We start from the raw sequence: 18,157 nt of genomic DNA on the forward strand, positions 1-18,157 counted from the left end.
GCGCTCCCTGTGTGTCTCCTATCAGATGGGCCTCATTCACACATCAGAGAAATTCAGTCCAATTGTCATCAGTGTTTTTTTTTTTAGTGAACGTTACAACAGAGTTTGGTCAGTGGCAACTTTTACCATCAGAGTTTCATTCGTTTTTTTCAGAGGAGAAACTTCCCAAAAAATAAAAGTTCATCTAACTTTTCCTAGCTGGCCTCTGATCGGGGTCTGATTTTTTTTCACCCACCCATAGACTTGCATTGCTATTGTAGAGCTGACCCTCGGATCAATATCGAAAACGGTTCCGCAATCTGCATGGAGCAATTTACCCTGAACCGTTTCCCACCTTTTTTTATGTCTTTATCTTTTATCCCTTTAAATATTGTGATTTGTTCTATTACTAAACATATAATAAAAACAAACATTGGGAAAGTGAGCGCTGTGCGACCCCCCGAATGCGGACAGCTCAGCCCCCCAGCCACTGCCTGAGCTGCCCCAGCAGATGCCCCCTCGCCCAGGCTGGCGGTGACTCCCCCCGGTAGGTGCTGGGGGCTGAGCCTCCCCTGCTGGGACACCCCCTCCCATATAACGCGGCTCAGTCCCTGCCCCTCATCATCCTCTCTCGGTGCCCTCAGGATGCCAGGCTGCTGCTGCCGATCACTGCTGCTGCTGCTCCCTCTGCTCCTGGGCTCCTCCGCCTGCCCGGCGCGCTGTGAGGTGTCCCGCTGCCCCAGCCCCGTGTGCCCCAGCGGCTATGTGCCGGACCGCTGCAACTGCTGCCTGATCTGCGCAGCGGGGGAAGGGGAGCTCTGCGGCCGGGACGGAGACCCCCCGTGCGGCGACACCCTGCAGTGCAAGCCGCCCCCCGGCAGGAGAGGACTGAAGGGCACCTGCCAGTGCAAGCACGACTATGAGGTGTGCGCCAACGACGGGCAGACCTACCACAACCTGTGCCAGCTGAAGCTCGCCAGCAGGAGGGCGCTGCAGCAGGGGCACTCACCGCTGCTGCAGGTGCACAAGGGGCCCTGCCAATCGGGTAAGGAGGGGCATGCATGCCAATGGGGGCTGCTAGGGGCTAATAACTACTGCTTGTATTCCCTGCCATCTCCAGTAGAACTACAAGGCCCAGCTTGTCACAGGAACTGGCACTGTATATTGTATGTGCCATGACTCCTGACCATGACTGGTCAGTGACTACTGGAGGCCAATAATGTGTAGGGCGGCTAGTCAGAGGCGACATTACAGGGTCCTACAGGTACAATGACTCAGCCCACTGCATGCTGGCAGTGCATGGGGACATTACTGGCCACACTCAGGGGCTCAGATACTGGGCAGGTAGTGTATGGGGACAATACTGGCCACACTCAGGGGCTCAGATACTGGGCAGGTAGTGTATGGGGACAATACTGGCCACACTCAGGGGCTCAGATAATGGGCTGTCAGTGTATGGGGACATTACTGGCCACACTCAGGGGCTCAGATAATGGGCTGTCAGTGTATGGGGACATTACTGGCCACACTCAGGGGCTCAGATACTGGGCAGGTAGTGTATGGGGACATTACTGGCCACACTCAGGGGCTCAGATAATGGGTTGTCAGTGTATGGGGACATTACTGGCCACACTCAGGGGCTCAGATACTGGGCAGGTAGTGTATGGGGACATTACTGGCCACACTCAGGGGCTCAGATACTGGGCAGGTAGTGTATGGGGACATTACTGGCCACACTCAGGGGCTCAGATAATGGGTTGTCAGTGTATGGGGACATTACTGGCCACACTCAGGGGCTCAGATACTGGGCAGGTAGTGTATGGGGACATTACTGGCCACACTCAGGGGCTCAGATACTGGGCAGGTAGTGTATGGGGACATTACTGGCCACACTCAGGGGCTCAGATACTGGGCAGGTAGTGTATGGGGACATTACTGGCCACACTCAGGGGCTCAGATACTGGGCAGGTAGTGTATTGGGACATTACTGGCCACACTCAGGGGCTCAGATAATGGGCTGTCAGTGTATGGGGACATTACTGGCCACACTCAGGGGCTCAGATACTGGGCAGGTAGTGTATGGGGACATTACTGGCCACACTCAGGGGCTCAGATAATGGGTTGTCAGTGTATGGGGACATTACTGGCCACACTCAGGGGCTCAGATACTGGGCAGGTAGTGTATGGGGACATTACTGGCCACACTCAGGGGCTCAGATACTGGGCAGGTAGTGTATGGGGACATTACTGGCCACACTCAGGGGCTCAGATACTGGGCAGGTAGTGTATGGGGACATTACTGGCCACACTCAGGGGCTCAGATAATGGGTTGTCAGTGTATGGGGACATTACTGGCCACACTCAGGGGCTCAGATACTGGGCAGGTAGTGTATGGGGACATTACTGGCCACACTCAGGGGCTCAGATACTGGGCAGGTAGTGTATGGGGACATTACTGGCCACACTCAGGGGCTCAGATACTGGGCAGGTAGTGTATGGGGACATTACTGGCCACACTCAGGGGCTCAGATACTGGGCAGGTAGTGTATGGGGACATTACTGGCCACACTCAGGGGCTCAGATAATGGGCTGTCAGTGTATGGGGACATTACTGGCCACACTCAGGGGCTCAGATACTGGGCAGGTAGTGTATGGGGACATTACTGGCCACACTCAGGGGCTCAGATAATGGGTTGTCAGTGTATGGGGACATTACTGGCCACACTCAGGGGCTCAGATACTGGGCAGGTAGTGTATGGGGACATTACTGGCCACACTCAGGGGCTCAGATACTGGGCAGGTAGTGTATGGGGACATTACTGGCCACACTCAGGGGCTCAGATACTGGGCAGGTAGTGTATGGGGACATTACTGGCCACACTCAGGGGCTCAGATACTGGGCAGGTAGTGTATGGGGACATTACTGGCCACACTCAGGGGCTCAGATAATGGGCTGTCAGTGTATGGGGACATTACTGGCCACACTCAGGGGCTCAGATACTGGGCAGGTAGTGTATGGGGACATTACTGGCCACACTCAGGGGCTCAGATACTGGGCAGGTAGTGTATGGGGACATTACTGGCCACACTCAGCGGCTCAGATACTGGGCAGGTAGTGTATGGGGACATTACTGGCCACACTCAGGGGCTCAGATAATGGGCTGTCAGTGTATGGGGACATTACTGGCCACACTCAGGGGCTCAGATAATGGGCTGTCAGTGTATGGGGACATTACTGGCCACACTCAGGGGCTCAGATACTGGGCAGGTAGTGTATGGGGACATTACTGGCCACACTCAGGGGCTCAGATACTGGGCAGGTAGTGTATGGGGACATTACTGGCCACACTCAGGGGCTCAGATAATGGGCTGTCAGTGTATGGGGACATTACTGGCCACACTCAGGGGCTCAGTTAATGGGCTGTCAGTGTATGGGGACATTACTGGCCACACTCAGGGGCTCAGATAATGGGCTGTCAGTGTATGGGGACATTACTGGCCACACTCAGGGGCTCAGATAATGGGCTGTCAGTGTATGGGGACATTACTGGCCACACTCAGGGGCTCAGATAATGGGCTGTCAGTGTATGGGGACATTACTGGCCACACTCAGGGGCTCAGATAATGGGCTGTCAGTGTATGGGGACATTACTGGCCACACTCAGGGGCTCAGATAATGGGCTGTCAGTGTATGGGGACATTACTGGCCACACTCAGGGGCTCAGATAATGGGCTGTCAGTGTATGGGGACATTACTGGCCACACTCAGGGGCTCAGATAATGGGCAGGTAGTGTATGGGGACATTACTGGCCACACTCAGGGGCTCAGATAATGGGCTGTCAGTGTATGGGGACATTACTGGCCACACTCAGGGGCTCAGATAATGGGCTGTCAGTGTATGGGGACATTACTGGCCACACTCAGGGGCTCAGATACTGGGCAGGTAGTGTATGGGGACATTACTGGCCACACTCAGGGGCTCAGATACTGGGCAGGTAGTGTATGGGGACATTACTGGCCACACTCAGGGGCTCAGATAATGGGCTGTCAGTGTATGGGGACATTACTGGCCACACTCAGGGGCTCAGTTAATGGGCTGTCAGTGTATGGGGACATTACTGGCCACACTCAGGGGCTCAGATAATGGGCTGTCAGTGTATGGGGACATTACTGGCCACACTCAGGGGCTCAGATAATGGGCTGTCAGTGTATGGGGACATTACTGGCCACACTCAGGGGCTCAGATAATGGGCTGTCAGTGTATGGGGACATTACTGGCCACACTCAGGGGCTCAGATAATGGGCTGTCAGTGTATGGGGACATTACTGGCCACACTCAGGGGCTCAGATAATGGGCTGTCAGTGTATGGGGACATTACTGGCCACACTCAGGGGCTCAGATAATGGGCTGTCAGTGTATGGGGACATTACTGGCCACACTCAGGGGCTCAGATAATGGGCAGGTCTCAGGCGCTGTTCACACAGGAGGCTCCAGAGCAGATTCAGAGGGAGGAACAGTGGTATTTGCTATTATTCTTAAAGTAGTGATGGACGTCATAGCAGAAAGTGATGGACTTCCTAAAGGGACCAGCTATTTGCTTCCGGGGACACATTCAGCACTACAAGTTTAATTTCCCAGAGGAGCATTGCACAATAAGTCTCCTTACACTGGCATGTCAGCAAGTGTAATTTTCGAGAGGAGCATTGCATGGCCTATAAGTCTCCTTACACTGACATGTCACTCTTCACCAGGCAAGAGGCTACCCCTTAGACATCCAGCACTGCATCATGGTTTCTTTAAATACAGCCTTAGGCCGGGGTCACACTTGCGAGTATGATGCGAGAAACTTGCGAGTCTCTCACATCAAGTGTGAGGCTGCGTGTATTTCTGTATTTTCTAGAAGGAATCAGTCCCCAATCCAGGTAAAGAAATCAGTAGATGGTCAGTATGAGTGGCCACTAATAAGGGGCCTCTAATAATGAGCTTCTAACAATGAGCCACTAATAATGAGCCTCTAATAATGAGCTTCTATCAATGGGCCACTAATAATGGGCCTCTAATACTGAGCCACTAATAATGGGCCTCTAATAATGGGCCACCAATATTGAGCCACTAATAATGGGCCTCTAATACTGAGCCACTAATAATGGGCCTCTAATACTGAGCCACTAATAATGGGCCTCTAATAATGGGCCACCAATATTGAGCCACTAATAATGGGCCTCTAATACTGAGCCACTAATAATGGGCCTCTAATACTGAGCCACTAATAATGGGCCTCTAATACTGAGCCACTAATAATGGGCCACCAATATTGAGCCGCTAATAATGGGCCTCTAATAATGAGCCTCTAATAATGAACCACTAATAATGGGCCACTAATATTGAGCCACTAATAATGGGTCTTTAATAATGAGCCACTAACAATGAGCCACTAATATTGAGCCACTAATAATGGGTCTCTAATAATGGGCCTCTAATAATGGGCCACTAACAATGGGCCTCTAATAATGGGCCACTAATATTGAGCCACTAATAATGGGCCTCTAACAATGAGCCACTAATATTGAGCCACTAATAATGAGCCACTAATAATGGGCCACTAACAATGGGCCTCTAATAATGGGCCACTAATATTGAGCCACTAATAATGGGCCTCTAATGATGAGCCACTAATAATGGGCCACTAATACTGAGCCACTAATAATGGGCCACTAATAATGAGCCACTAATAATGGGCCACTAACAATGGGCCTCTAATAATGGGCCACTAACAATGGGCCACTAATAATGGGCCACTAATAATGAGCCACTAACGATGGGCCACTAATGATGGGCCACTAATAATGGGCCACTAACAATGTGCCACTAATGGCCACTAACAATGGGCCTCTAATAATGAGCCACTAATAATGAGCCAGTAATAATGGGCCTCTAATAATGAGCCAGTAATAATGGGCCTCTAAGGGTAGGTTTCCACGCAGCATATTGCCGTCGCTTTGGACGCTGTGGAAACCCTGTTCCGCCCAAAGCGCTGCCCCCTTTCTATGCGTGGTGATTCCGGATGTTCTCATTGAAGACAGGCGGTATCACCGCATCATATACATAGACTGGGTTATTTATCTTGCAGAGACTGAGCGTCTCCGCCAGGTAAACAGACATGCTGCGGTCTAGAAAGACGTGCCGCATGGCCGTAATTTCGGGTGTGTCACCCGCGTCCCTGCACGCATAGTGGAGATAGGATTTCATGAAATCCCCTCCACTATGCTGTAACATCTGGATGCTGCGGATTAAACGCTGTGACTGTATGCAGCGTCCAATCCGCAGCAAATCCTGATGAATTACGCCCCGTGGAAACTCACCCTTATAAGGGGCCTCTAATAATCTCTAATAATAAATGAACATCCCAGATCCGTCTCTACTCCATCATCATCATCTGTCGGAGAGTGTTGGGAGCCCCCATATATATATTGGTTGTCCGATCCTTCCATAATCGGCGCCCGACATTAATGTAACATGTGAAGTGGTGAGTTCTCCTTCAATGGAAGTCTTCAAACAGAGGCTGGACAGACATCTGACCGGGATGATTTAGCGAATCCTGCTTTGAGCACGGGGTTGGACCAGATGGCCCAGGAAGTCCCTTCCAACTCTACGATTCTATGATTCTATGTATGAGGGCCTTTAGAATATTTAGTGACGCGCTCCCCTTCATGGGATTGTCCTATCATAGACATTGGTGGCACAATATGGTATATCGTGTCAGACCCCCACAGATCTGATATTACTCAGTCTACCGATCACACCCACTATCTATGCCAAGATGGTAGATTTCAGTTGCCCTTATGATGTCCCTGTTTGCTGCAGGGTTTGTAGCTGTACGCTCAGATAGTATGTCCAGGATATGGAGGTGTGTATATCCATCAATGGATAAAACCATCACAAAATTTAATTCCCCCCTTATTTTCCCCCTTTGCAGCTGTAATCTCTGACATCTATGAGGCTGAATTAGAGCAAAGTCTACCAGGAAGTGCAGAACTCCTCCGAGTCTCCGCTCCGGGGCGTCATCCTCCTTCAGCAGCATCTGAGTTTTGTTATTTTGTCATGGTTGATTATGACTTTTTTTCCATATAGGAAAACTTTGAGGTTGCACCATGTTTGTCACCTTGTACGGCTGCGATGTTCCATAAAGACATCGTATAGTGAGATTCCTCCTCCAGAAGGTGGTCTCCCATAAGACAGACCTGATAAAAGTGGCCAGTTTTTGCTATTATTTTATTCCCATTGCTTCTTTGCGCATTTTTTTTTTTTAATGTATGATATGGTTCCAGAAATCTGGGTGTTTTTTTTTCCTTAGAGCTAATTTTCCTTGTCGTAACCAAGGGGGTGGTGCTAACAGGGCAATAATGTAGAGTAGCCTAAAGACACGCCCCTGAGGATCCCTTGAGAATCACCCACTTAGTAGAAACCATAAAAATTATCACGAAACAAAAAAAAAAAGCCAAGATCTCTGGAACCAACAGCGCATTAGCAAAATGGAATACTCGGAAAGAGAGGGATTAAAATAAGAGCCAAAACTGGACATTTATAACTTGGTGACAGGTCCCCTTTAAGGAGAAACCTTAGATACCACCCCTCCCCTAGCCAGTTTTTCTTAATTTGCACTGAAGACAGGCAAGAATCCCAAAACAGTTACAGGCATATGGAGCTTCTGTTTTGGCTTTATATCTTCTCATGTGGCAAGGTTCCTTAAAGGGAACCTGTCCCAAGTTATTTTTCCGCCTAATCTGAGAGCAGTATGATGTAGAAACAGAGACCCTGATTCCAGCGATACATCACTTATTGGGCAGCGTGCTGTTGTTTTGATAAAAATCACTGTTTTATCAACAGGAGATGATCAGGACAAGTTGTCTAGTATCATATAGTCCTCCTCTGTATAACCCAGCCCCCCACCACTGATTGGCAGCTCTCTGGCTATGCATAGTGTACACACAAAGCTGCCAATCAGTGATGTGGGCGGGGTTATACAGAGCTCAGCATTCAGAGGACTGGTAGATTTGTAACAATTAAAACAGGGATTTTATTAAAGTGACAGCAAGCATCCTAGTAAGTGATACATCACTGGAATCAGGGTCTTTCTCTATATTATGCTGCTCACAGTTGGGGGTAGTAAAAATCTGGTGACATAAACCCTTTTAAAGGGTTGATATTGCTATTTCCAATAGGTGGCACTAGAGTCCCTGCTTTCTTCCTCTGTGTAGAGGCTTTATGAATATCCTCTAGTGACGTCACTCCATGAGCCAGAACATAGCACCACTCAGTAAGACTGTCTATTGCTCTGGTGACATTAGTGAGGTTCCTGGAAGCCGATACCTCTGATCTGAAAAGTAAGATCCCTTTAAAGAAAAGGAGACCCCCGAATATATTTTTTCTGACCTTCACTGAGTATATGATCAGTTACTTCTGAACCTACCAAACAACTGAGACCCTTCCTCTTACTTGGAGTCTTTGCATGCTGGTCCCTGCAGTAAAATCTGGAGATCCCTAAGGAGGAATAGACATGGCACTTGGAGGTTCACTATGGCCAATTTGTCTTGTCCGTGAAGAGTTACTGGCATTATTTAATGCAGGGTACAGTAAGGTCTCAAACTTTTTGTACTGGGTCTTCACCATCCAAAACATGGCACATGCTGGCCATCTGGGCTCAGAGTTGATGCCAAATTAAAAATGTGCTAGTTCCTCTAAGGTCGGTTAGGAGAATGTCTATGAGTAAAGGTGTATGACCACCTTAGCTTTGTCAGATAAGGGTATACAGTCATGGCCAAAAGTGTTGGCACCCTTGAAATTGTTCCAGACAATGAAGTATTTCTCCCAATTTATTGCAACTACACATGATTTGTTATACACGTTTCTTTCCTCTGTTTGTATTGGATCAACACAAAAAAAACTGAGAAAAAATGCAAATTGGACATAGTTTCACACAAGACCCCTAAAATGGGCCTGACAAAATTGTTGGCACCTTTCCAAAATTGTGAGTAAACAACTTTGTTTCAAGCATGTGATGTTCGTTCAATTCACCTGTGGCAAGTGACATTTGTGGGCAATATGAAAATCGCACCTGAAACCACATAAAAAGGGGAGACGTTGACTCAATCCTTGCATTGTGTGTCTGTGTGTGCGATATTAAGCACGGAGAACAGAAAAAGGAAAAGAGAACTGTCTGAGGACTTGAGAACTAAAATTGTTGAACAATGTCAACAGTCTCAAGTTTACAAGTCCACCTCTAGAGATCTTGTTGCTCCTTTGTCCACAATGCGCAACATAATCAAGAAGATTACAACCCATGGCACTGTAGCTAATCTCTCTGGACGTGGATGGTAGAGAAAAATTGATGAAAGGTTGCAACACAGGATAGTCTGGTTGGTGGATAAGCAGCAACAATCAAGTTCCAAAGAAATTCAAGCTGTCCTGCAGGCCCAGTGTGCATTATTGTCAGCGAAAACTATCTATCGACATTTGAATGAAATGTAATGCTATGGCAGGAGACCCAGGAGGACCCCACTGTTGACATGGAAACATAAAATAGCTAGACTGCAGTTTGTCAAAATGTATGTGAGTAAGCCAAAATTCTTCTCAGAAAGCGTCTTGTGGACAGATGAGACCAAGATTTAGCTTTTTGTTAAACAACATCATTCTACTGTTTGCCGAAAAAGGAATGAGGCCCACATGGAAAATAACACATTACCTACAGTCAAATATGATGGAGGTTCAAAGATATTTTGGGGTTCTTTTGCTGCCTCTGGCACTGGGTGCCTTGACTGTGTAAAAGGCATCATGAAATCTGAAGATTACCAAAGGATTTTGGGTCGCAATGTAGTGCCCAGTGTCAGAAAGCTGAATTTGCGTCCTAGGTCATGGGTCTTCCAACAGGACAATGATATACATACAAACATACTTCAAGAAGCACCCAAAAATGGATGGAAACAAAGAGCTGGAGAGTTCTGAAGTGACTAGTAATGAGTAAATCCCATTGAACACCTATGGAGAGATCTTAAAATTCCTGTTGGGAGAAGGCGCCTTCAGGTATCAGAGACCTGGAACAGCTTGCAAAAGAAGAGTGCTCCATAATTCCAGTGGAGAGGTGTAAGAATCTTGTTGATGGTTATAGGAAGCTATTGATTGCAGTTATTTATTCCAAAGGGTGTGCAACCAAATATTAAGTTGAGGGTGCCAACAATTTTGTCTGGCCCATTTTTGGGGTTTTGTATGAAATTATGTCTAATTTGCCTTTTTTTCTCAGTTTCTTTCTTTTTCTCAGTTCCAATACACACAAAGGGAATAAACATGTGTACAACAAATAGGTGTAATTGCAGTAGTTTTCTGGGAAAAATACTTACCGTAATTTTCTGGAACAATTTCAAGGGTGCCAACACTTTCGGGCATGACTGTATCTTATGATTTTCACATCAGTTTTGTCTTTTGGTGGAAATGCTCCTGACTGGACATTTTCCCCAACTGTGATGTGTCCTCTATTTGGACAATTCTACCATAAAGTTTGGAATGTGCTTTCAGAAGATGCTTCACTTCATTACTCCTCCTTGAGTAATCAATGTGATCCTTTCATTGCTGCCATATTCCTGTTTTTACATGTCATGGACTTGGTTGACTAAATAAACTTCGTTGTCAGTTCTTAGAGGCAGGGACAGAGCAACCGTGGCCAAATACTTGAGATGCCTTCACAAGCTTCTCACATACAAGTCAGGTCTACAGACGTAGTCCCACTGATAGGTTCAAGTCCATGTAGCTCGTAGTTTCGTAGAGAAGTACAGTTTTGTGTATGTTCCTAATCTTTCCTCAAGATGGCGGACCAGTGGAGGACCTGCTGAAAGTTCATGTATCATATTCTCAGGAATCAGGTATAGGTGGAATGGTGGATTACATGAACAATTCTATAGGAAGACAAGGAGGAGCAATGTTTCAGCTCCTGAATTAACGGTGACGTTGTGTAGATATCATTTCAGGACAAATGCTACATACTTCCACGTCTTGTGCTAGAACTGTATTGGACAATGAAATTCTTTGACGATGTTGTACGGTTTTGACAGCCTATCATACGTCTATCTCGTAGAGCGGTGGTCCCCAAGCTTTCTGGTTTTGAGAGCCACATTCAGATCTGAAAGAGGCAATGTATGACAATCAAGGATTCCCACCTTACCTCCATTCAGGTTTTTCACGTCAAATAGATTTCTTAGCCCCCAAGGAAAGTATGGGTACATCCAGATCAGGTCTTCCATGTAGGGTTTAGTCACAGAAGTCATCATCTGGAGATGTTCTCTTCATAGCCATTTACTAGACCTGGTGCTAATTCACAGATCTGGGAGACATCCATGAGCCAAACATCACTGGCTCGCGAGCTACATGGGCATCCTGAGCCGCACAGGTTTCGCTCCTGGTAGCCCCCATGGTCTTCTGCTGGGACTTGATGTGTAAGCTCTTGCTGATCTTCTCTGCCGGTCCCAAATAACATACAAAATTTCGTTGATCATTGGGACCATGTTATTTCTCCATGGTTTCCAACACTGAGGTGCTGCACAGATTGAGAACACCCATGTATGAAGTTATAGTTTAGGTTACCCACCACCACTGCGGTCTATCAGAGTTGGCCGGTTTCCTAAGCAAGGAGCTGTGCTCTGAAGTCCCGCAATACTGCAGAGGCTCAGCCAATCTTCTGCAGCCCAACGCCCCCTAGGTAGAAGGAAGTCGGGAGGCAGCGGAATGGTGCGCTACTGCAGAGATATAATGAGAATATCGATTATTGTAGGAGAAACATGGTCTTGTTTCTCTGTTCCATTTCCATAGGAATCAGGGGTATGCCGTAGCTTTGGCGGTCGCAGCATTGGCCATGCCCAAAAGCTCCTTTACGACATACCAAGACACCAGTATTATAAACAGTATATGGGGGGATTATTATAGACTTTAGATCAGAACCGGACTGGCCATTTGGCAACTCTGGCAAATGCCAGAAGGGCCTGTCTGGTCGTGGGCTGCCTTGTCTGCTACATTGTTAGCAGAATCTGTGTTCTCAGGACACCCATACTGTTAAGAGTTGTGATGGAGAACAATGTTGCTGACTCCGTCACTTACCAGTAGGCCATGGTTATCATTAGAAATATTGGTCTTGTAGTAAATCTTGCTTTCCTCCAAGAAGAGTAATATTATTAATATATCCCATCTGGTGCTTGGGGATGGGTTCAACATGGGCCTGTGTGACTTCAAATGCCAGGGCTGAATTTCAGCCCCGGTCCGTACCTGCTTTAGATCAGAGCCCAGGCGCATCAAGTTATGCCACTGCTCCGAGTGATAGCATGATGACTATAGGCCCCGAAACATTCACTAATATTAGTATTGTAAGAGTGATTATTATATAAAGAATGTCCATGGAAAATAGATCAGGCGACAGGTCTCTTTTATTGGGAAAACATTTCCCATATTAAAAATGCATCTGCTACCCCATCTGAGACAGAGACCCTGATTCCAATGATGTATCACTTACTGGACTGATTGCTGTCATTTTGATAAAAACACTGTTTTATCTGCTGCAGATCTAGCAGTTCTCTGAATGCTGAGCTTTGTCTAACCCCATCCACACCACTGATTGGCAGCTTTCTGTGTATACTGTGCATAGTCAGAAAGCGGCCAATCAATGGTGTGGGTGAGGTTAGACAGAGCTCAGCATTCAGAGAACTGCTAGATAAAAGAGGGATTTTATCAAAATGACAGCAAGCAACCCAGTAAGTGACACATCTAAGGAATCAGGTTTCTATCTTGCTGAATATGGCGGGCTACTGTGCAGCAGATTAACTAGTCCTCTAGTAATAAGCTCCTGCTGATAAGCCAGTGATTTTTAGCAAGGCTACAGCAAGCAAACTCAGTAAGTGACACAATGCTGGACTCAGAGTCTCTGCCCCTACGTTATGCTGCTTTCAGATGGGGTAACAAAATCCTGGTGCCAGATTCCCTTTAGTTTGCCGTCCACTGTTTTTGAGTGGGTGGTTCCTCTTCATTGACATTCTGCCAGCACTAGGAGAACCGGAGCTTCCATTCAATTGCCATTGTCTAATGATTAGCTTGCGCTAAACTGAAAACCTGCTTCTCTGTATTGCCTATAAGCAATCTGACAAGAGAGGTAGCTCGGCGGCTCTGCTGTTAGAGGTGGATTACACTTGACAATAGGCACTGGAAGCAAGTCATACAGATGGAAGAATTTTGGAGACATTTTTTTTTGGGGGGGCTAAAACATTAATTTAGGAGAGTAATCTATGATAAAAGGGATAATGGGAAATATAATTCTGTGAAGTAGGTAGCTTCTTCTCTAACAGTTTGTAAAAGTTTCTGTGAGAACCAGACCTGAAAGGTTTGAGTTCAGATCCCTTGAAATCCGCTTTATTTCTCCTCGTGAGACTGGTTGCGTTCAGTCTCTGCATCGTCAGTGGCGTTCCATGTCAATATGAAGTATTCCATCCTTGCGCTCTTACACAAAGTCTTTCCTGTAAGCTCCGGGGTCTCCAGAGGTTGAATCTTCCTGAGACTTCCCTGCTGTACCCGGGATGAGAGGAGCAGTCACCTCCTGCAGCTTCACATCTGCGGCCGCCCCGTTATCGCCGGTAGCCGGACGTTTATTTACTTATGCACTGAGGCCCATAAAGCAGAATTTTATAGCCGTGCGCTCATAACATGTAAAAAGATGACATAGAACGAGGTGAGGATGGAGAAGGACTGAGACACATCCTAAGCGCCGCCCGGCTGCAGACGCGGCTCTAGACTCGGCGCTCTGTTTATTTGCAGCCAGTGGTCCGTGCTGAAACGGGTGAGCAGAAACGTTTACATAGGTGGTCTGTCGGATGTCTCCAGGCAGCGGCCGAGTCTGAATGGTCGGCAAATATTTCTTGACTTACACACGAGGTGATCAAATAGTTTCTTTAATTCTTTCTTCGACGTCTCGTAGGCAAAATGCATCAAGGAAAATGAGTAAAGGCCCCCTCTGTTCTGCTCACCGGGCCCCAGCAGCAGGATCCTGACGCTTCAGTAACTGATCGTGCGTCCTCAGTTATCTGTTGCTGTGAAAGGGATTCCTCCCGCACGGCAACAGTTAACAGCCGCCAGCCAATCACAGGCCGGCACCCGACATCAGCGCGCACGTCGCCGGTGTATGACGTCACTGTCAAACGCCGGAACGACGCTGCGCGCCTCATCTGAATTGGAGAGGAGGCCACACTGGAGCTTGGCCAGGTAAGGAGAAACTTTTTTTTTTTGTATTTACGCGGTATGGGACTGCATTATACCGTTATGGGAGTGCATTATGCTACTATGGGGGGTGTGTGGAGGGAGCGAAAGGGGCTGCATTATACTACTATGGGTCTGCATTATACTACTGTAGGGCTACATTATACTACTATGTGGGTGCATTATGCTACTATGGTGCTGCATTATACTACTATGGGGCTTCATTATACTATGGCACTGCATTCTACTGCTATGGGGCTGCATTATACTACTATAGGGCTGCATTATACTACTATGGGGTTGCATTATACCACTTTGTGGGTGCATTATACTACTATGGTGCAGCATTATACTACTATGGGATTTCATGATACTATGGGGGTGCAGTATACTATGGGGGTGCCTTTTACTACTATAGGTTGCATTATACTGCTGTGGGGCTGCATTGTACCACTATGGGGCTGCATTATATTACTATGGGGCTGCATTATACCACTATGGGGCTGCAAAATACTATTATAGATAACTGTGGGAGCAATATGGAGAGACATGAGGCAGAATGGGTGGACACGTGGGGCTATTATTACTGTTACAAGGGCTAATTAAAGAATATTATTTTTGAGGATACTGTTTTCAGTGTGGGGGAGGAGAGGTCCTGTTACTGTGCAGGGTGACACAGTCGCTTTTTTCTCCATGTGGCGTAGTATAGAGGTTGAGGAAAAATTGGGGAATGTGTGTTAACTGTGTTATTTTCAGCAGAGACGAGTCCTAACTGGAAGAAGAGATGGCGGTCTGTGCTGGATGAAGATGAAAAGCAAAGATGAAGGACTTCAACTAGAGACGTCACCGGTGAGTCAGTGCTCCTGTATTCTGTACAGAGATCCTGTGTATAATGTCACTGGTAATCACTGTATTACCTGTACACTGACACTACATACAGAGCTCCTGTGTATAATGTCACTGGGGATCACTGTACTGTATTACCTGTACACTGACACGATACACTATATACAGAGGTTCTGTGTATAATGTCACTGGTGATCACTGTACTGTATTACCTGTACACTGACACGATACACTATATACAGAGCTCCTTTGTATAATGTCACTGGTGATCACTGTATTACCTGTACACTGACACTATATACAGAGCTCCTGTATATGTCAACGATGATCACTGTATATTGCCTGTATACTGACACTGTATACAAAGTACAGATCTCCTGTGTATAATGGCACTTATGGTGATATTAGTATTGTTTTTTATTAATGATCAGTTTTGTAGTATTCAGTCACTATGGGGTAGTATTACGCAGTCTGGTCATGGCGTGGCGGTTTTTGTTCCTTGTATGTGCTATTATTTGATCAACATATGGTAGTAATATGGTGTCTGGTCCTGGTGCAGTGGTATTTGTTCCTTGTTTGTGATATTATTGGTCATTTTAAAAATATACCTAAAATTGTATTGGATATTTTAACAAATGTTTAATAAGTTACAGTAGAGTAGATCCCGGCCAGAGGAGTCACCCTTGTTGTGGTGGTGGATTAAAAAATCTTTTGGCCAAAACAAAAGCTGCTGGCTATGTATGCAGTAATAGGAACTGTACATTTGTGATTGGTGAGGATGTGGTGTAGAAGTGGAGTTTCTCCAAAAGAGGGCGGTGGGACTGTGGAAGGTTCAAGGGATGGAGGTGGGGCTCGGGTGGAGCCTGGGCAGACTCTCAAGGGGGCCCGAAAAGTTTGCCAGTATGGGGCCCCGAAATTCCTAGTGGCAGCCCTGGGAAACCCAGATAAGTGGGGAGTGTAAATTTAAAATGCCTGATTCTTGTTTTTTTCCCCTGATATCTTCTGTTTGAGATGTCACATCTGATACATGTAGTTTGGCCAATTTCAAGAATATTAACACCGTTGTTCTTTTATTTTTCTCAAATGAATATATTTTTGGCTAAAAATAATTTTTTTAATTAAAAATGTGGCAGTTTGCCCTCTATAGTTTCTCTTTCTTGCTGGCTGCATATTGAGTTAAGTGAGAATCTATGATTGAGCGCATTCCGATAGCAGAATCAACAAATCTTATCTTCCTTTTTCTGATCTACTCTATGCTGATTTATTACCACATGAAAGTATAGTCATAAACCAGTCAAGAGAAGCCCAGACAAAGCAAGATAAGTTTTCCAGTCAGGGTGCTCACTGACGGATTCTCAGTTAACTCCTTCTACAGCCAGCGAGAAACAATACTTCACAGAGGCTCAAAAAGGCAAACGGTGTAATTTTTTTAATGAGACCCAATTGAAAAATATATATATATTTAAACCCAAAAATACACGTATTTAAGGTAAAAGTAAAAATGCCCCTAAAGGTGGCTATATTCTTAAATGTGTAAGGGACCATAAAAACGTGATGCTTGTTAATCTAATATATGATCCTAGCCCTTTCAGGTTCTGAAAATTCTGTCTAAATTTGATCAAAATGGGCAATTTTAACTAAATCGACCTTTCAATGGGGGATACGTTGTTATCACCTGAAAATAAGCCCAATAGTCGGTAAGTCTATGGCTCTCCTATGCTGGGGCGCCCCTTTATGTGCCTAAAAAAAGACATATAGGAGACCTTCCTGTTTGAGGCTCAGGCAGATGCCATAATTCATCCCAAAACTTGCATAGGAAAATTCTTCCCATATTTCCTGATCTGAATCTTCACTTCTTCCTCCATAATAAGCTCCTTGACATTTCAGATGCAGTTTGTGAATATTTTAGAACCTTTTTTTGATGTGCACCATAGTTTGAGTTTACACCGAGCGGTCATGTAAAATGTAAATATTTAAAAGTCTCGCATTGTCTGTAAGTTTTCCACGTTGTGGGACGATGCTTGTGGTTTCGGACCACATGAAACATTCCTGCTCTGCGCTTCTTACATGAACGCCAAATGTTCTCAAGTGGACCCTTTCATGTGGTCATCCTCAAGCAAACGTAGCTAGTATCAAGACAAGGAAAGAAGTATCTCCAGTCTGGAACGTCGTCTACGCCGCCAGGTGGAACAGATTAACCCCCCCAATGTAGTTATTGCGTCTGGTGTCACCAAAAAAAACCCCGCAGCTTAAAACATGTCCCCGGTGGAAAAGATGACGTCCATGATCTTTATTTATAGATCACCCAATGTTGTTCCGTCTTTGCGAACTTGAAGAAAAATGGGGTCAGCCAAGGTTATGACTGGCTATGGGGTTTAGAAGACGTCTTATCCAGAAAGACGAAAAGGCTGTAATTAAACATAATCCTGTCTGCGTGGAGGAGACTTCACCCAGGAATGTCTTGACTAACATACCCAATTTTTTCTGCCAGTATAGGTCACCAACATCCCAACAGTCCGAGGTACAAATTTAACTTCATTGCTGATGTGGTGGAAAAGATTGCTCCGGCCGTGGTGCACATTGAACTTTTCGTCAGGTAATGTCATCTAATCTGCTTTTGTTGATGAATGGGCCTACATACCCTAGTGCCAGACTTTTACAGGAGCCTTGGAGAAAGGCCCTCAGACATGGTTGGTCCATTATTTTTTTTCAGCTTGGTGTAGTGGACGTAACCCTCTAGAGTAATAGGTTTATTGGTAGCTATATGTGAATCCTGCATTGAGCAGGGGGTTGGATACGATCACCCTTGAGGTCCCTTCCGACTCTACCATTCTATGAGTCTATAGGATGGAGAAACCGGACCATGGGTAGAGAGAAACAAATAAACACCATAAGGCACCCAATCTGATCTTTACTATAGGGCCCTGTCATTATCAAAATTACATTCAGTGACTCAGGTATAAAAACTTTGGGGGAAAAAATTGCATTTGAGTATACAAGGAAACGTTTCTCCTGTGGACAGTGACATGTCTGACATGCCAGTGTAAGGA

The 18,157-nt window shown here is 46.1% G+C and overlaps 1 protein-coding gene across 1 annotated transcript in view; it reads left to right on the forward strand.

The window, feature by feature from the left end:
• Positions 1–609: 609 nt before the first annotated feature.
• HTRA3 (HtrA serine peptidase 3) overlaps positions 610–18,157 on the forward strand; it is a 41,333-nt gene continuing 23,785 nt past the window's right edge. Inside the window, exons 1-2 of the mRNA XM_073574550.1 lie at positions 610–1,024; positions 17,604–17,703. Coding sequence (XP_073430651.1) covers positions 625–1,024; positions 17,604–17,703 — 500 coding nt within the window. The 5' untranslated portion in view covers positions 610–624. The remainder of the gene's footprint in view (positions 1,025–17,603; positions 17,704–18,157) is intronic.

This window comes from Dendrobates tinctorius, unplaced genomic scaffold (genome assembly GCF_039654945.1).
Source record: "Dendrobates tinctorius isolate UK_male_01 unplaced genomic scaffold, ASM3965494v1 ptg000039l, whole genome shotgun sequence".
In the NCBI taxonomy this organism is placed as follows: Eukaryota; Metazoa; Chordata; class Amphibia; order Anura; family Dendrobatidae; genus Dendrobates; species Dendrobates tinctorius.